At 41.4% G+C, this 23,059-nt stretch overlaps 1 protein-coding gene across 2 annotated transcripts in view; it reads left to right on the top strand.

The window, feature by feature from the left end:
* The window catches only part of Rsbn1l (round spermatid basic protein 1 like), a 58,072-nt gene extending 42,342 nt beyond the window's left edge, over positions 1–15,730 (top strand). For both annotated transcript variants that reach the window (XM_032907069.1, XM_032907068.1), the window contains 5 exons: positions 1,233–1,370; positions 3,615–3,757; positions 9,335–9,502; positions 14,459–14,567; positions 14,647–15,730. In XM_032907069.1, the coding sequence (XP_032762960.1) occupies positions 1,233–1,370; positions 3,615–3,757; positions 9,335–9,502; positions 14,459–14,567; positions 14,647–15,264 (1,176 nt within the window). In that variant the 3' untranslated portion in view covers positions 15,265–15,730. The remainder of the gene's footprint in view (positions 1–1,232; positions 1,371–3,614; positions 3,758–9,334; positions 9,503–14,458; positions 14,568–14,646) is intronic.
* Positions 15,731–23,059: the final 7,329 nt, after the last annotated feature.

Raw genomic sequence — 23,059 nt, 5'->3', positions numbered from 1 at the left:
TTAATGTTGAGTATAACAAAAACTTAAAGAATCAGTACTTGTTGATTATGATAAAAACAGTTCTGATGTCAGTTATTCTAGTATAATAGAATATTTATTATTGTGTTTCTTAAAATGTGTGGGTTGGAAGTAAGGTACTTCCCAAATGTTGATACTACATTACTGTGGTCATATAGGTTTTAGAACGTCACAAAAGCTTGTCCATCCAGCTTGCCTGCATTGTAGACTTAGTTTAAATGAGCTTAGTTCTGGGCAAACCCCGATACGTTGATCCTCTAATATGGTGACCACAAAGTCTTATTTCAAAAAAAAAATATTGAGATTTTGCTCAAAGTTTGTTAAGAAGCTTAAAATAATACCCCCCCTAGTGTTTGTATATTAAAAAATACCACAGTTCTCCGAGGACTAAATTTAATGTACCATTGGAAATCCAGGTATCAGTAAACCTGAGGGTTTTAGGCTGCTTTGTTTTGAACGCTTGGGCATCTCATGCTGGCTTGCATTTTAACAAGTGCTTTGTGTGAACGAGCTTTGTGTTTTCCTCTGCCGTCTGGGGTTAATGAGAGCAGGAGTTTATGTGATCTCTGAAGTTAGCTATTGACAGCAGAGGGGAGTGTGCCTTTGGACTTTGCACTCTGAATTTCTATCATTTCATCAGAGTTTGTGATAGAAATGTGAACTGGTGGAAAGGTCATCTTTAGTGGTCTTTTGATATATAACCACTCATAATGGGAGTAATTTGACAATTGTAATAAAAGATAGGCACTATCACTTTAAAAAATGAAGGTGTGTCATATTTTTAGTAGCAATATATACTAAACAACAACTCTAATGCTACCAGGAGATGGTGCAGTGAGTCACTTATGCAGTTTGTTTCTTTCAACTCTTCTCTTTTTTTGTTTTTGAAGATAGGGTCTCTCTGTGTAACAGATTAAGGTGGGTGCCACCAGCCCCACCCTCTAACTCTTTTAATGAGTACTTTACAGAGAGAAATAGAAATCAGCTGTCTTGATTAGTTTTATATATAGAAATATATATTTATAAATGTATTATTTAAAATATATCATAAACACTATATTAATATATGTTAATATTTATAAATATACAAACACTGTATTGTTGCAGGCTTTTGTTTTTCCTTGCCTTGTATTATTTGAAATGGTGTAATTTATTGTTAAGCGTCAGTAGCGAACACTTCATGTCTAACTTGGAATTAAATTTGTGTCACTCAGGTAAAAAGAACATACTCTCACGGTACTTACAGAGCTGGCCCGATGCGGCAGATAAGTTTGGTGGGAGCGGTTGACGAGGAAGTGGGAGATTACTTCCCCGAGTTCCTGGACATGTTAGAGGAGTCACCCTTTTTAAAGGTGAGAGAAAGCCTTGGCGTTCCACAGTGTGGGCGTTGGTTTCAGGGTACAGTTCATGCAGATGAATGGCTGCTTACAGTTATTATTATTTTTGTTTTGTTTTGAGACAGGGTTTCTCTGTACCCCTGGTTGTCTGGAAATTCATGCTATAGACCAGGCTGTTCTCCAAGTCACGGAGATCTGCCTGCCTCTGTCTCTCTCCTGAGCAGTGGGATTAAAGGTGTGCACCACCATGCTACTCAACATAGTTTTAAAAAATTTTTTATTTAAATTCAGGGAAAAGGAAGAAAATAGTGATCTCGTGTTATGTATGTATGCAATTTCTCAGTCTTAATTGTGATGGCCAAGTTAAATGGTACACCAGCAAATGCCATGGCCTGTTACTGCCCCTGTATGTGTTTGTAGACTAAGCACAGGCAGGATGCCTGTTAAACATATAAGCACAGAGGTGTGTGGCTTGACACTGTGGGAAACTGGTCTGGGGAGTTGTACAGTCGAATAAAACATTGAACTCGTGCCCCATTATAGTCTATAAGAAATTTCTAGTCAAAGTCCATTTGATATTTTTAAAAATGTATTCATCATTACTAGTCCATGTGGGGCAGGACTTCCACGTGGCAGCCAGAAGACAGCGCTGTGGAATCCCTTCTATTTTTTTTCTTTCCTTTTTCATGTGGAGTCTCATCTCTCCTTTCCTATTGGCATGAGTTGTGGGCATTAAACTCAGATCTCTAGCTTTGTGTGCCCAGCTTTTACCTGCTGAGCTGCTGCATTCTTGCTATGGGTTATCTGGGGTATCCCATCAACAGAGAAGCCTCTGAGCTGGGTAGGTAAGTTTTTAATAATCAGTCATTCCGAGGTCAGTGTGAACCTCCCCTGAGATGTAGGCCCTCGCTCACAGCGGAGTATGAGACCAATCTAAAGCTTACTCACCACATCTTCTGTTTTCACTTCTGCACAACTGATTTTCTGTCTTAAGTGTTTATAGATATTTTTACTTTCACTGTAATCTATTTTTTCCCCTTTATAGCTTTTAAAGTTTCTTTTTCTTCCAGCTAGTCATGTCAGATACTTTGATTATAATCATTATTAAGTGATATTTTATAGAATGGTTGCTTCAAATCTTATTTTAAGCATTTTCAGAGAAATTATTTCTTTCAAAAGGAACTATGAGGTGATTAAAAAACACCATTCCATCATAGAGATCTTGTGATCTTCCTTCTATTCTCTCTTTTTTAATTCCAATTTAATTTCTGCTTTAAGACCAGTAGCCTTTTCAAGAAACTACGGCCAGTTGGTGGAGGTGGTGGTGGTGGTGGTGATGGAGGAGGAGGAGGAGGAGGAGGAGGAGGAGGAGGAGGAGGAGTTGGTGGTGGTGGTGGAGGAGGAGGAGGAGGTGGTGCTGCTGCTGCACACCTTTAATCCCAACACTCAGGAGGCAGAGGCAGGTGGATCTCTGAGTTGGAGACTCTCCTAGTTACAGAGCAAGTTCCAAGGCTACAGAAAAGCCAAAACAAAAAAGAAACTACTAAACAAATATGTATATCTTTACTTTCACTGTTATATATATATTATATAATATATATTATATATTATATTATATATATATATATTTGATGTTGTATGACTATGGCTAATTAAGGAAACACTTAGGTTTTTAAACTCAGATTTGTTTTCAAGGTTGTTTGGAGACCACTTGCTTATTTGGCCATTTATTGGAATTATATTGCCCTGTGTTTGTTGGGGAGAAGAATGACAGATGATGAGGACGCTGACTCACACCTCTAGGAGGGCAGGCCTACGAGCCCTGTGAGCACACTTGTTCTTCTGAGAGGAATTAAAGCACAACTGTTTGAAGCTAAACATATGATAAATAGGGATATGTTAATATGTATGTCAAATGCTTAAGTTGTGTATGAATTTGTGTGTAAGGGGGGACAAGTTTTTTCTTCCTCCAGTCTCATTTTAGCTTTTAATTTATTAGTACATTGTAAGGATTCTTACAGGGAGAATTAGAGGGTTGTTTTTTTTTTTTTTTTTGTTTTTTTTTTTTAAATTATCAATCTGTTTCATCTATTGGCTTTCAGGTCAACATTTAATTTCTCCTTTTGAGATTATAATATAATTACATTTTCCCCCTTCTCTTTCCTACCCCCACCCATATATCCCTCCATGCAGTATTTTTAATATGTATTTGAAGATATATTTTGAAAATAATTAATTTATGTAATTATTTATTTCTAGTGTACATTGCCATGGGGAACACTATCTAGTCTAAAATTAGAGAGTCGGAAAGATAGTGATGATGGTCCCATCATGTGGGTGCGTCCAGGAGAACAAATGATCCCTGTGGCTGATATGCCAAAGTCACCCTTCAAAAGGAAAAGGTTTGTTGCACACATCTTTATTAGTGAGGATGGGCTTGGGGTGTGTGTGTGTGTGTGTGTGTGTGTGTGTGTGTGTGTGTGTGTGTCTATTGTAGAAGAAAAACTTTATAGCATAAGTTGAAGAAAATGACTGGCACGGGCCACATGTTAATATACTTGGTTATTAAACAGCACAGTTTTATAACACAGACATGAGAAATCAGCCATTGAAATAACTTACAACTAGGAGTTAGAAGGTGTCGCTCAACACAGAGATTTTGGAGCACACTTACCGACTGTTGAACCTGTGTTAAGGACTGAACCCCCTGATGGGGGTGCCCAGTGACACACAGAGCGCTGTGCTCCGGATCGACAGAGCGGAGATCCTGTCAGCGGACTGTCTGCCTCAGCTGGATCTGTGCTCCTTGCACTGCAGAGAGTGAGTTTACAGTTTAAAAAGAGGAAGGGCAAGGCACTTAGTTATTGAAAATTACCTGAAGACTCAAATAGAGCTGGGCATGGTGGTGCACACTTTTAACCCAGCACTTGCCAGGCAGAGGCAGGCAGATTTCTTTGAGTTTGAGCCCAGCCTGGTCCATAGAGTGAGTTCCAGGGCAGCCAAGAGTTCATAGAGAAACCCTGTCTCGAGTCCCCCAAACCTCCCTCTCCCCCAAAATAAGACTCAAATAGGTTATTGGAAGAGGATAAAGCTCACAAATGTGAATATATTTACCACTTAATATATGATATATGGATAAAATTATATTGGAATAAGTTGTCGGTAGTCTGTCTTAAAGAAAATAGAGGCAGAGTGCCTGTCTCATAAAAAAAGTTAGAGATAAGGCTGGAGAGATGGCTCAGTGGTTAAGAGCACTGACTGCTCTTCTGGAGGTCCTGAGTTCAAATCCCAGCAACCACATGGTGGCTCACAGCCATCGGTAATGAGATCTGATGCCCTCTTCTGGTGTGTCTGAAGACAGCTACAGTGTACTTATATATAATAAATAAATAAATCTTTAAAAGTAGCTTCCTATAGGAAAAACTCCAGCTCAGCAATAAAAGCATTTTTAAAAAAAGTTAGAGATGAACAGGTAAACAGTAAAATGTCACCATAAAACTTAGCCTGAAAGAAACCTCAGCAACCACAGACAAACCCAGCCACCAAGTGACAGTACTGTTTGAGCAATAGGTCTGAACAGCCAGGTTCATAATGGTGATTGACTGGATTAAATGTGGCAAACTGAAAGTAATGAGCCAAGGAGAGACTTCCTGAGCTAATGAGAACATGTAGTCATCTGGTAGACAGATAATCACCTGCCAGGTAAGTTTTCATCTAGAGAGAGGTAGATGAGAGATTTCTGTTCATTATTTGTCAACACATAGTAAAATAAGATTATGGGCTAATAGGCATATGAGGCAAGCTTTTTATATATCGTTTATAGAAGATTTAGCAGAGTTCTGTGAAAGTAATATCCAGTTGTGATCCCTTACTCTTGGGATGATCTATCTTGAGAAATAAAAGCACTAGAAGCTAGTATGTAAGGATGTTAATTGTGGCATTGTTTGCACCAAGGTACTTAACACGTCTAAATGTCTAACACCAGGGAACATGAAATATATTTTATATATTCTTTTTTTTTTTTTCTTGTTTTCAGAGCTGGGGACCGAACCTAGGGCCTTGTGCTTGCTAGGCAAGCGCTCTACCACTGAGCTAAATCCCCAACCCCTATTTTATATATTCTTGTAAAAATATGGTAAAACTGTTTAGATCTGGAAGGGCATTTTTATTGGTCACTTCATAGGTTTCTGGGACAAAAATGCCTGACAGAGCAGTTTTAAGGAAGGAGTGTGTGTGTGTGTGTGTGTGTGTGTGTGTGTGTGTGGTGTATAGTAAACTAAATGTTCTAGGAGGGAATCCCCATCAAGGCAGGGAAGGCAAGGCAGCAGGAGCATGAGGCATGTGGTCAGTTGCATCCACAGTCAGGAACAGATAGGAATGGCATGCTCTTCCTGCATTCCCCTTTGAAAACCCTGTATCTAGTTTGGAACTCAGGCTGCTGGAATGGCATCGCTTGCATTCATGGTAGGTCTTCCTCTGTTAAATCTCTCTGCAAGTTCCCTCAGAGACAAACCTAGAGGTGTTCGTTCTATGTGGTTATACATCCAGTCAAGCTGACAAGATTAAACATCATAATATTCATGTTATGTGAAAAGAGCAGAATGTAGAAAATCAATGTAGATGCACAAGGTCAAAGATGAGAGTGAAATTCCTACTTGCTATCAGGCCAGGACTACTTGGAGACGGACTCCAGCGACATGATGTCTTCTCAAGTCATCTGGAGCCCAGCCCTAATGTCCAGGGGCACTGAACAAATAGCTAGGATATTAAAAAATAATGTCACATTTTTGAGACAGGTGCTCACTTATCTATCCAAACAAGGAACAAATGGCCCATGCGGTGACCAAGGGACTCTCTCCTTAGCGGCTATAAACACAGCCACTGCGTTTTAGCTCGTTGGTCCCTTTTCTCTGCTGGTCAATGCTCTCCTGCACATATTTCAGTACATTCTCGCTATGACTTCAGGACCTTCACACTTCTCTCCCTGCTTGTTCCTGAGCTTCAAGATGGCTATTTCACAAAGTAACCAGTGATAAGTCTGAGTATTTGAAACAGGGCCTTACTACATATTCATAGTTGGTCCTGAATTTGAGACTTTCATGCCTGAATCTCCTAACAACACTCCCTTTTCCTCAAGATTTTATAGGAAGGGAAAGAAAGATTATAAGAGCCAGAGGTCAGAGAGGACCCCAGTGAGGCAGTGTCTTCTGGAAACACAGCATTGCTACACTCAAGAACTCAGAACAACTACGGTTACCTATGTAAGACCAGCACAAGATCAAGCCACTTAACATTGTAGCATGAAGGGCCAGGGAGTCATGAGCCCTGCCTGACTCCTAACTGTTGGCAGCTGATAGCTTCTGAGGGAGGGAGAGGCCAGGTTTCTTCCAGGTTGTGGTTCCTGGTCAGCTTTGTCCCAGAGGGTGTCTTCATGTCCATGAGTATATGGGCAGTAAAAATAGTGTTGTTGGGTTTTTTAAATTAAAGACATAAAGTTGGAAAAAGGCAGTGATGTGGGGGAAACATCTAGAAGAAGTTATAGGGAGGAGTAGGAGGTGACTATCCTCAAAAATACATTGTACACATGTGTGACATTCTCAAAGAATCATTAAGAATATATTTTTAAAACTGTATGTGGAGAAAAGGTTAGAAAAATGTACTAAGTTAACTTTGTGATCATAGAGTTGGTGGCAGAAGGCGAAGTAGTGGCTTTTTCTGTAGATAACTAAAATTATTTGAATGATTACATGGATTATTTTAAGCAATAGAACAGGGGCTGGAGAGATGGCTCAGTAGTTAGAGCCTTTTTATCTTAGAAGACTCGGGTTCTATTCCCACCACCCACATGATGCTCCGAGCCATTCAGTGCTAGGGGATCCTACACCTGCTTCTGACCTCTGAAGGCACCAGGTACACACATGATGTACTACATATATGCAGGCAAAACATTCATGCACATACACTGAATAAACTTAAACAAAAATCAGACTTAATCCAAAACCCAAACAAAACAGACCAAGCTGTCCTTGAGTGAGTAAGTGGTGGGTTTCGTTACTGCAGGACTCTATTGGGCTTGTTCCATAGTGTCTGCTGCTTAGGAAGTCCTTGTTCCATAGTGTCTGGTGCTTAGTAAATCCTTGTTCCATAGTGTCTGCTGCTTAGGAAGTCCTTGTTCCATAGTGTCTGGTGCTTAGTAAATCCTTGTTCCATAGTGTCTGGTGCTTAGCAAGTCCTTGTTCCATAGTGTCTGCTGCTTGGTAAATCCTTGTTCCATAGTGTCTGCTGCTTGGTAAATCCTTGTTCCATAGTGTCTGCTGCTTGGTAAATCCTTGTTCCATAGTGTCTGCTGCTTGGTAAATCCTTGTTCCATAGTGTCTGCTGCTTGGTAAATCCTTGTTCCATAGTGTCTGCTGCTTGGTAAATCCTTGTTCCATAGTGTCTGCTGCCTGGCAGGTCCTGGGCTCTGGGAGGAAGTCCCTAAATCGATAGCAGTTGTAGAGCTGTGTTTTTCAGAGCTTATTCCTTCTTCAGATTGGAAAGATTACTTTGAACATTGAATTAAGTGTTTATATTTGGGTACGTGTGTGTGTGTGTGGGGGGTATGTACAGGTGCCTGTGGAGGACAGAGGTGGCCCATCCCCCTGGAGCTAAGAGTTACAGTGCTTCTGAGTCATCAGCAGGAGCTCTGGAAACTGACCTCTGGTCCTCTGCCAGAGCAGTCCTGCCTTTTACTTGCAGAACCATCTCTCCAGCCCTAACAGCCCTGTTGTCCTGGAACTCACTGTGTACGCCAGGGTGGCCTCAAGTTGATAGAGATCTGCCTGCGTCAGCCTCTGGACTGCCAGGATCAAGGATGTGTGCCATTGCCACTGCTTGTTTGAGGGTCTGCAGAGAGTTTAGTCAGAGAGTCTGTTGCCAGAACAGTGCAGACACAAACATTCACATATAATTTACAAACGTTCACCTGTCCCTGGCAGAGTTCCTCTATACTCCATGATTATTGCCCATGATATGTGGAGCTTCCATGGTCTGTTGCTGTCTAACTAATATCAGATACATATGCTACATGTGTGATGAAGGATTTGAATGTGGTATCAACTAGAAGTCCTCTAGCCTTCTGTAGAAAGTTGGAGCCTGATGTGACTTCTGACACAGGTAGAATATTAATCACAAAGAACAGCGAACAGTAGAGTTATAGTCTGGTGAGCCCATACAGGATGCACAAGGCAGCAAACAGTAGAGTGAGGAGCTAGAGCCCTCGAATGCTCTCGGGGAGAGTAACTGGGCAGAGAGACCAACTATGGGGCAGTCTGGAATAGCAGCCACAAACTACAGAGGAGGAGAATGCTAGCTTCTGGGCAGACTGGTTTCCCCCTTTCCCCAGTCTGTAGACTAACAGGCGAGATCTCTCCAGTGTGCAAGGATACTGGCTGACAGGCTCTGTGCTTATGAACTCTAGAAGATGAGGAGGGACCAGCGTCAGTGGAAGATTGCTGTCTTGTAGAGCACAGCTAGAAGCTTCTTCCTGCCTTCAGCAAACTCTTTTGTGAAGAGTGTCACAGCCTAGGCTTTAGTTGTTAACCTCTTTCTTTGATCCTTTCTTGTTAATCTGTTTATTATTAAGTTTTTATCTTTGAAATTCTCCTAAGGGTAGCAGCCTCATCTGTCACTGTAGTCTCCTTTAGTAGTCTCAGTAACTATGTAGCACCTGGCCTAAAGCATGTGTCATGCAGGATGCATTTAAAAGTTGTCTGTTCTAGAAGTATGCATTATATATTAAATAACTGCACAGTCCTACACAGAGTAGCCCTGCCACTGTGTGAGAGGTGTTTCCCAGACTAGGGAATTGGTGTGTGTACTTTTTGTTTGCCTTTATTCCTTTTAAAAATTAAAATCTTCTGTCTGAAATTGTGATTATGGAAATATCTGGTAAGGAAACAAGCTACAGTATATAAATATAAATCTCTTTCTAAAAACAGAACTACCAATGAAATAAAAAACCTTCAGTATCTACCTCGAACCAGCGAGCCTCGGGAGATGCTGTTTGAAGACAGGACGAGAGCCCATGCGGATCACATAGGCCAAGGCTTTGAACGACAGACCACCGCAGCTGTTGGCGTGCTGAAGGCTGTGCACTGTGGACAGCGGTACGTACACTACTGCCTGCTTTGAGATTTATTACTTTATGTGCATGGGTATTTTACCTGAGTACCACATGTGTGCAGGGCCTGCTGAGGCCAGAAGAAGGCATCTGGTGCTCTGAAACTGGAATGACAGACAACCGGGAGCACGTGGGTGTTGGGGATGGACCTAGATCCTTTGGAAGAACAGCCAGTGCTCTTAACTACTGAGCTGTTGCTCCAGTCCCCACTATTGGTATTGGTTGGTAATGGTTGTATTAGGGTATGAACCCAGAGTCTTGCAGACATTAACTACTGTTATTTTATTTTATCACTACTTTTCTCTTTTTTAAAAATGTAATTTCATTATTTTTGAGATAGGATGTTACTATATAGCTGGCCTTACTATGTATGACTGGCTTGGAACTCACTATATAGATCAGGCTGGCCACAGAGATTCATCTGCCTCTGTCTCCCAAGTGCTGGAATTTAAGTTGTATGCCATTTAAAGACAGTCAGACCGGGCCGTGGTAGCACTGTTAGCCAGATTGACTTGGTATTTACTATGTGCCCATTTACACATGCTGTCTCAGTTTCCCTGCTCTTTTACTTACACACAGGAACCATCGTGCAGGGTCATCGGCTTAGGTAGTAAGTGCTAGGTCTAAGACTCATTCCTCTCATCTCTGCTTCTTCCTGTCTCTGCCTGAACAGTATTAGGGTTAGAGTTGCAGGGGTTTATGCCTGGCTTATTACATGGGTGGGTGCTGGGATCCAAACTCAGGTCCTCAGCAGCAAGTGCTGCTTCTTACCTGTTGCACCAACTCCATAACTTCCAGAAACTAGTTTAATTCTTAAAGTGCTTTAAAAATTCTGTAGCCTTTAAGGTTTTATGAAAAGTATAACTTAATTTTTCCATATAAGGAAATAGGGACTTCTAATGTAGCATACCTCTTCATTAAGGGGAAATTGTTAGTTCTGCCTTGTAGATTGATACCACAAAGAGTCTAGTGCTGTTTGCCACCCTCTCTGTTTGACTGGGCCTGCCTCTCAGCAGTTAGCCTGAGTGCTTGGAGCAAGCTGGCCACTTTAGACCCCATTGTGCCTTTTTACTGTGCTAATATTAAAGATGGGTGGCAAGTGGTCCTGTTAGCCCTGTAAGAGTTGTGCTATTGCTTCCTGTGGGTGTGGCAGAGTCCCAGTGATCGCTCCAAGGAGCAAGAGCCTGTTTGGACCATGTGCAGGTCCATGCAGTGGACTATGGCCTGGTCTGTAGCAAGGCCATGTGTCATCACTGGGTTCTGGGGAAGCTGTTGTCACTTCCTTTTTTCATTTGTTTTATGTTCTGCTATGTTTTTCTTTATACTAAGTATCAAACTATCATTCTTTTGTTTCCTCTCTCTTTTTTCCTCCTCCCTCCGTCCCATAGATATGAATGCATGCATGTCTGTCTGTTTGTTTGTATGTATGTATGTATGTATTGTATAAGTACACTGTCACTGTCTTCAGATGCACCAGAAGAGAGCATCCGATCCCATTATAGATGGTTGTGAGCCCCCATGTGGTTGCTGGGAATTGAACTCAGGACCTCTGGAAGAGCAGTCAATGCTCTTAACCGCTGAGCCATCTCTCCAGCCTCTTTTTTGTTTGATTGAGTGTTTCTCTGCGTAGTCCTGACTGTCCTGGACTTGCTCTGTAGACCAGGCTGCCCTCAAGTTCACAGAGAGATTGGGCTGCCTCTGCCTCCCACATGCTGAGATGCACCGCCACCATGCCTGGCGGAACTAAAGTGTTCTTGGGGCTATGTTAGTGTCCATTTAAGATTTCGATGCATCCATGGGGCCAGAAGAGGGTGTTGGATCCTCAGGAACTGGCATCACAGGTAACTGTGAATTGACTTATACAGATGCTGGGAACCAAATCCAGCTCCCCTGGAAGAAGTGAGTGTTCCTAACTCCTGAACTGTCTCTCTGACCCCCAGTTTAGTTATGCAGACTAGGCCGGCCTTGAAGTCACAGACATCTGCCTGCCTCCCTCTGCTTTCCAGATGTGCGTCTGTATGCCTGGCCCGTAAACAGTGGGTGTTTTTTTTTTTTTTTTTTGAGGTAGTATCTCATCATGTTGCCTAGGATAAACTTTTCTGCCTCTGCCAACCGCTTTTCTCAGGTGTCTTGATGGCTGAGATGACAGTGACTACAGAGAACTCTTCTGTACATAGGGCAGGTTTTGTGGATCATTACCCATACTACATAAGTGTATACGCATTATTGAGACAGGACTTCCGTAATGCTTGTATTTGGGTATTTGGGGTTTGCTTCATAAAAATTTGGTTTTCCTTTGTAAACCGTGTGTGTGTGTGTGTGTGTGTGTGTGTGTGTGTGCGCGTGTGTGCGCGTGTGTGCGCGTGCGCGCACATGACGGTCAGAGGATAGCCTCCGTTGTTGGTCTTCACCCTCACCTGTGAGGAGGACAGCTGCCTGCAGGCTCCCAGGATTTTCTTGCCTTCATCTCCCAGCTTGCCCCATGAACTCTGGGACTGCACTGTTCAGCACTGTTCGTGGGCTCTGTGGATGAGCTCAGGCTCTCACGTCTGCTTGTCCCCTGCTTTACCTGTTGAGCCCCTTCTGCCCATAATTTAGTTGGTATAATTTGCATTCAATGAAACATACACCAATTTTAAGTCTGTTGTTTATTTTGACTAATTTATTTACTGGTACCACAGTGAAGATGTAGAACTTTGACCTCCCTCAGTATTCTTGGCAGCTAATCACTTCCGTTTTCTTCCCCTCAAATACCCATTAATCTACCACTTTCTGTCTCTCAGGCTTAGTCTGTCAGTTACTTCTCTTGTTGCTGTGATAAAAAGTGTTGGAGAAACAGTTTAAAGAAGGGTGGGTTTCCTGGACTTACACATGGTTTTAGCGGGGTTAGTGTACGGCCATGTGCTCCCATGCACTGGGAGAGAACGTCGTGGAGGCAGGATTATTGAGCAACCGTGTTTTTCTTTCAGTTCAATTTTCTTCAGGTTTGTATTGTTTTTGAAAAGTCTGTATTCCAGTGACTGGTTACTATCATTTTCTGTATATAGCGTCATCCACGATCCTCTGTCACTGAACTTGGGAATTGACTGTGTTGTGACATCAGTTCTGTGTGTGAAACTGTGTTTAAATGCCAGCGTCTCTCCCTTCCCTTTGCTGCCTCCAGCCCCTCCATTCATCCCTCACTGCTCTCATCGGTCACTGCTGCATGCATGTGTGTATTCGTGTGCACAGACAGAGTCTCCATCTACTGTTACCTGTGTGTCTGTTCTCAGGGCTGACCATTGGGCCCTTGACAACCAGTCAGTGTGCCTTTCTCTGGGGAGCACAAGTGGCCTATGATTCTTTGTGTAGGGTTGAGGCCCTATGGTTTCCCCGATGCAATTTGGCATGTTTGTTGGTGTGCTGTGTGGTGGCTATGTTGGTGAAGCTTTACAGTGGCGCTCCTGACATCATTAGGAGACACAGTCTCACAGCACAGCCCCTGCCATCAGGCTCTTAGACTCTTACCACCCATCTTCTGCGCTGTCCTCCTGAGCCCTCGGTATGGGTGTACTCTGTAGGCGTGGTAGCTGAGTGAGACCAGGCTCTACAGCTTTGGATAGTGATGGGTTATGTTTCTCGTTAGTTGACTCTGTCAGGCTAGATAGACCCTGTTATGAACTTTCTTACATATTACATTGCTTGGAATTTTACTTCAAAAATTGATTTCAAGCATCTGTGAAAATGTATTTATATATTTTGGATTAAACAATTTGGGAATTTTTCACAATTTATATAAAAGCTTAATGTCTGCCGTGAAGAATGTGAATATTGTAATGAACATTTCTTAACTTATTGTTGCTAGGTCTCACTACTCTGCAGAGTTAATGTGCACTAGTAACTACAGCAGTGAGATCACTGAGCAAGAGTCACTGAGGAGTTGTGTGCATCCCATCTACTACTACAAGGCCCGACCTGCTCAGTGCCCACTATTCTTTAAGATTGGGGGGGATTCAGGTAGACAGGTAATATCTGCTATAGAATAAGAAATTATCCCCCTGCCCCTTGTCACTCCAGCTCAGGTTATACACATGAACCACCTTTGCCCATACTTCTTATTATAAAAATTAATGACATTAAATAAACATATGAGTTACAGTGTACTATTTCAACCACAGGTATACACTGTAACAGTCAGAACAGGGCAGCTGCTTTCTCTGTCACTTACATCTACCATAACGTGCACCATTTTTATGTGGTGGGAATCAAGTTCTCCTTCTGTTTAGCAATATACAATTGTTAGCCATAGTCACCATCTTGTAGACTCCTGAACATTTCCAGTTACTCTTCTTATCCAAATCCACCTTTACTTATCCTCTCCGTACACAAGTCTTCCTCCTCCCAGTCTCTGGTAACCACAGTTTTGTTTTCCCAAGCTCAGCCCTTGCAGGGAACACACAGACCCGAGGACATGTATGTGGTCCATGCCTTTCTACGCAGGCTCCAACGTCTTCTCTGTAGCACTTGTGATTTTAATCCTTCATTTAAAGGAGCATTGAGCTGTACTGTAAAATGAGGTACTTAGTTTTTATGGTTTGTATAACTTAGACAAAGCATTACAATTCTAATTTTAAATCGATTCTGTATTCTAATTTTTCAAGCTCTTGTGACAGCAATACTAAAGAAAGTTGTTTAGATTGAAGCTCATGGTGTAAACCTTTGGCTTAAATGTATAACTGATTTCCTCTGTCTGTTGAGCATACACCAGTTTTACTTGAGCATATGAAGGACCTAAGAGAATGAAGCATCGTGGAAGATTTCATCGCCATCACTTTTTTTTTTTTTTTTTTTTTTTTGGTTCTTTTTTTGGAGCTGGGGTCCAACCCCAGGGCCTTGCGCTTCCTAGGCAAAGCGCTCTACCATTGAGCCAAATCCCTAACCCCGCCATCACTCTTTTTTACAGGCCTGATCAACCCCGAGTAACCAAAGATGTCATTTGTTTTCACGCAGAAGATTTCTTAGAAGTAGTTCAACGAATGCAGTTAGATTTACACGAACCTCCACTGTCCCAGGTAAAACTTAAATAATTACCATTTTTCATTTAGGTTTTGTTGCACAAAGACTTACCTGTATTCTTGTTTCTTTTTTCAGTGTGTACAGTGGGTTGACGATGCAAAACTTAATCAGCTGAGGAGAGAAGGTATTCGCTATGCCAGGATTCAGCTATATGATAATGACATTTATTTTATTCCACGGAATGTTGTCCATCAATTCAAGACAGTTTCGGCTGTATGCAGTTTGGCATGGCACGTTCGACTTAAATTATATCACGCAGAGGACACTTGTCACAGTACAGTTACTCACGAACAAGGCATACCATCAGGTCCCGCATCATTAGTTCTTGGAACTCACACTGAGAACCAAAGCTCCTCAGACTCTGTGTTGTCAGACAGACTTCATTCTAAGTATGAATCACCACAAGTTAAACAGGAACCTGTTGTGTCTCTAAACATCAAGGAAGAACCCGTGACGGTTACTGTATCTGCAAAGACTAGAACACCAAATAACACAGAAGGCAAGAGCAGTAAGGCAAAGTCGGATCATGTTCAGTTTTCAGATTTTCACATTGACATGGATTCTAAATTTGAGAACACCAACAAAGACTTAAAGGAAGACTTGTGTCCTGGAAGTGTTCAGGAAGTCGATACACGGCAACATAGTTGTATACCTTCAAACCAGGACAGAAGTGATGAGAACAATGTGTGCTAAACTTGGACATTGCATATGACCTTTCTTTAAAAATAATTTGTAATGATTCATGAAATCTGAAAGCAAGCCTAGGAGATGCTCTCAAGTCTGTTACAAAATATAGTTTATGTAGCTTTGTAACATTCCTCAGTGCCTGTCCATACCCGGGAAGTATAACGAGTGCACTTAGGGCCAGATGCACTGTAAACACTGCAGGGTTAAATACGCAGGAGTCTTTAGGAAAGTCATTTGAGTTGGAGTTTTAGGTTTTAGAATAGAGCTGACAAAAATCATATAAATATATTTTTTGTAATATGAGCCAGAATTCTTCTTTTGACAATTTAAGGTTTTTTCCATAGAGCTTATTTATACCAACTTTTTTTCCTTTTAAACGTGTCAGCACTGTAGTGTAAATAGCTCTACAAAACCTTTTTAGTGCGATTTATATTGAGATGTGAGCCACTTAATAAAGGTTCATAATACTAAATGCTTTCTGTTGAATTTGCAAAAACATACTGACAATTCAGTTTAATTGTTTGATATATTATGTTTGTTAATATATACATGAGGGGAAGTGATGGAGGGGAAATGTGTGTTCAAATCTCGTAAATACTTAAATTTTCCGTACTGTACAAGCATTCAGAAAGCCACGATTCAGTTATGAAAGCATATATATATGGAGTGTGCATGTACGTACGTGTGTGTGCGTGCGAGTGTGTGTACGTGTGTGCTGTGTGTGTGTACATGTGTGCTGTGTGTGTTCATGCGTCCGTGTGGGTACGTGTGTAGATGTGTGCTGTGTGTGCGTGCGTGCGTGTGGGTACATGTGTGCTGTGTGTGGGGGTGTGTGCATGTGTGTACATGTGTGCTTGGGAATGTATATATGTATATTGTTTTGCACAATTTCTTAAATTGATGAATATATAAAACTTAGTTCTACTTCCTGGATTGTACTCTAAAATATTTATGTTGAACAGTAAGAAAATAATTTAATTAATAGAGTTTTAGAAGTTGGGAGAAACTAAGTATGTTGGTGGTTTTTATCCTTCGAATTAATGAAGTTAATGTGGCTGGAGTCTTTAGCCCTAGTATAATTTTTTTTGTGTGCAAGTAATAAGTTTAGAAAATTTTGTAATAAGCACCTGTATGTTTAGTAATAACTGACTAAAAATTGACATACAGAGTTTAATTATGAGTAATTAAAAGTCTTCTTTTACATTTTTCCATGTCACAAAAATGAACTTTTAAGCTAAGGGCAGTGACAGTGGCTCAGCTGTCGTGTACAGCTATAACTAGCAAACACTGTCACAGCGCCTTCCTCCGGACCCTTTGCCAGCATGCAGGGCGAACGTAAGGTGTGCTTCCTCTAAAGATGCTTACAAGTGTAGGAGACAGGATGGCCAGTGCCTGCAAGGTGAGTAGACATCTGCACCCATGGACTTGAGCATGGCCCCAGTCTGCTTCCACTTCCCTGTGGACGTGTGTGGGTGGAGGGAGCTCTAACCATTGCCCGCGGTTTGCTGTTTGTTTATTCTGGGTCCGTGCCTTGGTTGATGACTCTCAGTTGGCTTTTCTCGTGCTGAGTTCGCTGCCCTTTGGGAGACCACTGTTTCCATTTCAGTGGGTTCCATTTCCACCTCATTTTTGGTAAACCATTAAAACTCATGCTTCTAGTTGGGGAGAAACCACTTAGGGAAAGCTTTCCACTAGAACTGATGCGTATCAACAGCAGCAGCGGTGTCCTCTCCTGACCTGAGGTAGGAGATGCTGGTGGCTTCTCGGAGGAACTCAGGATGTGCGCAGTGGGGAAGTTTCATGGAATAGAGGAAGTCATGACAGTGCAGGTAGGGGTTTGGCTTTCTATGGCGGTGGCTGTCTCCACTGCCCGCCCTTAATCCACTCTAGCTAAATTTAGGGCTCTTCACCATCTTTCTTAAGATGGGACAGCAAAAATTCTTAACGAAGATAATTAAGAAATGGGAAGGGATGTTGTTAAAATTCTCTCTTTAAGTTGACAGTGACCTGTTTATCACAGGATGTTTATTTCCGGTCATGTATATGTAGGCCCACTGAGGTCATACTGTAAGAAAACGCTCTTACGGTATCTCCAAAATATATGAGCCTTAAGTTCTAGCTTAAAGGTAGGCGCATCTGAGCTAGCATAGCCATTGCTTGTAGGTGCAGTTTCTTATGTAACCCCTCGTTAACAGAGTTATCCGTACAGATTCAATCGCTCTGTCAAATGCATACATCCCTGTGAAGGTGAAGTATTTTAAACCAGCATGCTCAAGATTTCAAGAGAAAGCCTTACAGACTTGAATCATGCTTATGCCCAGGCTTACGGGTTATTTTTTAAAATCTTCTTCAGATGCCATCTGAGAACTTATTACCTACCTTTGTTACACACAAATTCCTATTTTAATACTGCATACTAATGGTTTTCTAGTTAGTACACTCCCATTCTCCATGTGAATATAAGATTTTTATTTCCAGTATCTTGGACCAGAACAATAAAGCACTCAAGGTATAGTTTTAAAAGGTCATATGCTATATAGAGTGAATGTTATATAAGTTATTAAGTGATATAGAACTTTACATAAAAACTTAGGTTCCTCAGTGGTATTCAATATATATATATATATACTTTTTTTCCCCCTTTTTCTAATTTTATTTATATTTTCTTAGCTAAGTAGTACATATCCCATACTCAGGTTAGCTATCAAAAGAATTAAGTAAACATTTTTGATATTTAGTTGGAAATTGACTTAAAGCCATATATTGATTATCTTCCTTATGATAAACTTGACCTTAACGATCAGGCTGGCTTGCCACAGCACTGTGTGTTGTATGTGTGTGTGTGTGTGTGTGTGTGTGTGTGTGTGTGTGTGTGTGTGTGTGTGTTTCTGAGTACGTTTGTTTGAAATACGTTTCCAAAACAGGAGGAGTAGAAAATGGAGGATAAGAAAACGTTTCTTAGGCTAAAGGTTTAAGGAATATAATTCATGTACTCAAAGTAAGAATTTTTTTCTAAATTCAGTTCTATGTAAGGGTTTTTTTTTTTTTGTTTGTTTGTTTTCCCTTTTTTTGTAAATAATAAATTAGCACTGTTTGGGGAATTTGCGTTTTTTGGGGGGCATTGGAAGGGACTATTTATATGTAAAGCAATTATTTCCATTTAGCCAAGGTACAGATTTGCTTTTGGCATTTGAGAGGCTATTCTCCTTGTCTTCCACCTTTCAATAAATACTATGATGGTAACCACAACCTTCTTACCTTTGTAATTATTTCCTTGGATTTTGACATATTTTAGTCTCAGACTTCCTCTTTCTGTCCGTATCTACTGTCTCCTGAAATAGCCAGGGTGGAGGAGGGGGTGCAGTCTATAGTTCAGTTAGCTCTCTTTCTAGCTTGTCCTGTACATCACACATTAAAGGATGTCTATGAGCTGAGAGGAATGTATGGGCAAGTAGGATCTATGTTAACTACAAAGTATAAGCAAAATGCATTACGTTCTCTGGAAAATACTGTATCTTTATGTGTGTAGGCTTTTGTCTGCATGTGTATTTGCATGTCTTGTGTACAGTGCCCGGAGAGGCCAGGAAAGGGCCTTGGCTCTTCTGGGACAGTGGTTCTCAGCCTCAGTGCTGATCCTCTCATACACTTCCTCAGGTTAGGAGGCACCAACTGTAAAATTATTGTACTTGCTATTTGATAACTATAATTTTGCTACTGTTAGGAACCAAACATGTAAATATCTGTCTTTTCTGATGTCTTAGGTGAACTGTGAAAGGGTCATTCTGTCCCTTCAGGAGGTTGTGTGCTGCTATATAGGTGCTGGGAATTGAACCTGGGACCTCTGGAAGAGCAACCATTGCTCTTAAGCACTGAACCATCTCTCTGTCCCACTTGTGTTTCTTCACTGTGATCTTCTTACCATTATTGTGAAAATATAAGAGCTGTGCTCTCTAAATTTAAACAGTCTTGTCCCAGTCCTCACAGAATTGTCTTGTTGAAATTCTATGTAACGGAGCCACATTCTGTGATAGGAAACCCCTTTTCTTGAGTTGGGCTTTTTAGCCCTCATTCTTGAGGTAAAATTGTTAGACCCCGAGCAGATGTGTTATCTTCCCCGTCTCACCAACCATGGTTCTTTAACCCTCACAGTGTTCTCAAAGAGCATTTGCTACCGGATCCATCCACATACTTCCTGGGTCTGGGGTTGGTCCTGCAGCACTCATCCCTTCGTCCTTAAAGCTCTGTGATCTGTTCCATGTGGTGCAGGCGGTGGGTTTTCAGTGTTTCCCCGTGGTCTTGGCTCTCTTCTGTGGGTAGTCTCAGACTGCAGGCCTTTAGCTGGCCCGGTTTCTCACTCACGTTTTACTTACCATATGGTCAGATCTGGTTTGTCCTTTCCTTATACCCTCAAGCATTAGCTGCTCCCTTTCTCCCTTTCCCATTGTCGGCATCTCCATCTCCATTGTCATCTCTCAGCACACCCTGCCGGAATGTCTTTAGTTCATACAGAGTAGATGGACGGTCCACATGGACTCTCTCAACCGTCCAACACGTTCTGGGGTGCTCACAGCCCTCTGCCTTCACTCAGTCATTTTGTTTTGCTCCAGATGACTCTTAGGGTTTTTATTCTGTTTAGAAACATTTCATGGTGTTTTTTTCCTAAAGGCAATGGCCATACGTTTACTATAGTAAGGAAGAGCCTTTATGATACAGTTCTTCCTACCCAGCCTCATATTACAATATTTTCCATCTGATGTGGTCCGTGCCCGGCCTCCCCAAATGACAGATAAGTGTACAGTCATCTTGGTGTTCCTGGGGGAATTGGTTCTGAGACCTGTTTTGCATATCGAGATACTTTGTTAGTATATAAATATTTGTCTAACTTCTGTATACACCGTAAACCACTTCTAGCTTATTTATACTACCTAGTATAATGTAAATGCCATATTATTTTTTCAGGGACAAGTCTATATACATGTTTAATGCAGAGGCTGGATTTTCCCCATTCACTCTCAGTCTAGAATTGGTTGGCTCTGTGGGCAAGGCGCTTCTGGCTATTGAGAGCTGACTGTTTGCCATGCCCTTTATGTACTTTGCTGGAGACATACCTGGAACACAACACCGTGAGGTCTTGTCTTTCTTTACAGCGCCACCTTTGTGCTGCCGTTGCCTCAGTAGCATGAGTAGTACTCGTGAGCACAGATTTGACATACGTGTTAGTAATGTATGGTGGGCTCTTGCTAAACCACAGACAAATGCCATTAAGTTTATTTCTCCTCTCCTACCTGACACCTCAGAAACAGAAGAACAAATGGAGTATGATTCTATAGTTTTAAAAACTCAATTTTTGGGAATAATATTCAATAGAAATGTGGACAAATTAGATAAGCAAGCACTGTGGAGAAATCAAGTTTGTTTTGTACTGTACTCCTAGCTAGCTAGCTTTAAGGTAGCTATGTAGGAGTTAATGTGTTAGATAAACTGATGTAACAGTCTTTGCCCCCCTTGCAGCTAAGTTTTTTCAATATTGAAAGTTATTATAAATTATATAAATTAAAGCCGCTCTGCCCCATCCCCCCTTGAGACAGGGTCTCACATAGTCCTGACTATCCTTGAACTCACTTGCTTTGCCATGTGACCAGGCTGGCTTGAAACTCAGAGGTCCTCATCAATTTCTTCCTGAGTGCTGGGATTAACTCTCTCCTCTCCCCAATCGTGGGGTTTCTCTGTATAGCCCTGGTTGTCCTGGAATGTATGTAGTATGTAGACCATGCTGCTGGCCTTGAGCTCAGAGATCCACATGCCTCTGCCTCCAAAGTGCTGGTCTTAAAAGTGGAACACTGCCACCACCCAGCCGGGATTAGATTTAATCAAATGATTAAAATGCAATCCTATAATCAGCACCTTAATGTGATCTGAAGCAGAATTAAACTGGTTTTAACTCTTGATCATTCTGTCTACAAGTTTGTGGTTCTTCCTTCTGATAGTATACAACAGAAAATCAGAAATACTGGATCATGAAACTGCAGTTTTTCTTTTTGGTTGGTGAACTCTCAGGGGTTGGGGAAGTACATAAATATGATATATTATCAGTCAATCCTGTAAGGCTGCTTCACTGAGATATCAGTTCTACATTTGTAGAACTGCAGCTTAGTTTAATACAAGTGTGTTGACAGAAATAGCCATGTATTACCCGAGGAAATTGCTTCACCTGGTCTGTGGGAGGCAATACCCATTATGTTGATTGGTGAAAGTCAAATAACATGACAAATGCTTGAGCACACTGCTGGCTTCTTTTTTTTTTTTTTTTTAAAGATTTATCTATTTTTAATGTATAAGTACACTGTAGCTGTCTTCATGCACACTAGAAGGGAGCATCAAATCCCATTACAGATGGTTGTGAGCCACCATGTGGTTGTTGGGAATTGAACTCAGAACCCTAGGAAGAGCAGTCAGTGCTCTTAACCACTGAGCCATCTCTCCAGCCCCACTGCTGGCTTCTTATAGACAAACTTAGCTTCTGCTTCTGCGATTAAATTAGAACAGTAATTATGAGGGCTGTGTTCTGGGTCCCCTGATTCCTTTCACACCATTTCCTTAATGTTTGCTTCTAGTTTGGGGTGAAGGATGGGCATACAGAAGAAGAAAGGTTCATGAGAGAGGTCAGGGTAAAGGTGTGGCAGTAAGTGAACATTTAAAGGGTCCTGTCAGGTTACACAAACAGTGGTGTGGAACGTGGTGGCAGAAAGCTGCCTTAAGGTACAACATGACTAGCAAATCCAGGGCAAGCAAAATGAGAGTCAGCACTGCAAAGAGCTCATGAGAAACAGCATTTAATGCCTAGTGTTTGATAAAGAGCATTTTCTACCTATTTCTTCCTTCTGTAAGAGCATTCGGAGTCCAACTCTCCTGTTCCTCAGAGCCCATGGCCAGGCTTCATTTGCCTCAGTCTTAGTTTTACCATTATGAGTTGACATTCTTCTGTCCTGCCCTCACGGACACTCCAATTTTGTGCTTATTTTGTGAGCCACAGTTGACATTGCATTCCTTTGGTGGTTTGTTAATGTTCGTTAATGTAAAGGGACTGACCATTCAGTCTCAGTAAAGAGGAATGACGTGGGTGCCCAGAGACATGCCCGCCTGTCTATGGACAAAAATGATTATGTGCTTTCCTTCCTGGATCGGCTGTGTTCACTAGTTAACATTAATTCTGCTTATTTGGTGAACTGTAAAACAGCAAAGTGGGAAACACACCAAATTTGTCAGGCTAATAAACTTAAAAGGACAGTAAACCTTTTCATAGTGTCCAATCTTCTGACACCATTAGCTGGTCCTGGGGCACGTGTGTGCTACAAGTTAGACATGTTTACACCAATCCAAGCACAGACCCATCCTTGGTACTTGAGAATTCTCCATTCGTGGGTTTTGTTTCATAGAGCTACCTGGGGGAGGGGAGTAAGATACAGAACACAACTTGCTAACACTCATGAAGATGTTTGCTCTCAGACGTTATGACAAACCTTTTGCTCAGTGATAACCATAAGTTATGTATCTATCATAACTTAGGAAATTAATGGCCTTAGTAAGAGCTCTAATGTTACTTAAGACAGTGTTTATAATTAGTAAATACTCTGTCTTATAAAGGAAGTATCTTAGAACTCAGAAAGGCATTTTTTCCTATACTATCTTTTTCCACTTGTAAGCATTATTTCTTTTTACTGTTTCTGATGACAGTGTTGAAGTGTGTTGTTTACTATTGAGACATACATTAATAATTTATTGTATATTACACAAGGAGAAA

The sequence above is a fragment of the Rattus rattus genome, chromosome 6 (assembly GCF_011064425.1).
Source record: "Rattus rattus isolate New Zealand chromosome 6, Rrattus_CSIRO_v1, whole genome shotgun sequence".
Classification (NCBI taxonomy): Eukaryota; Metazoa; Chordata; class Mammalia; order Rodentia; family Muridae; genus Rattus; species Rattus rattus.
The sequence above is the reverse complement of the archived record's forward strand: the minus strand, read 5'-3'. Positions and strand labels throughout refer to the sequence as shown.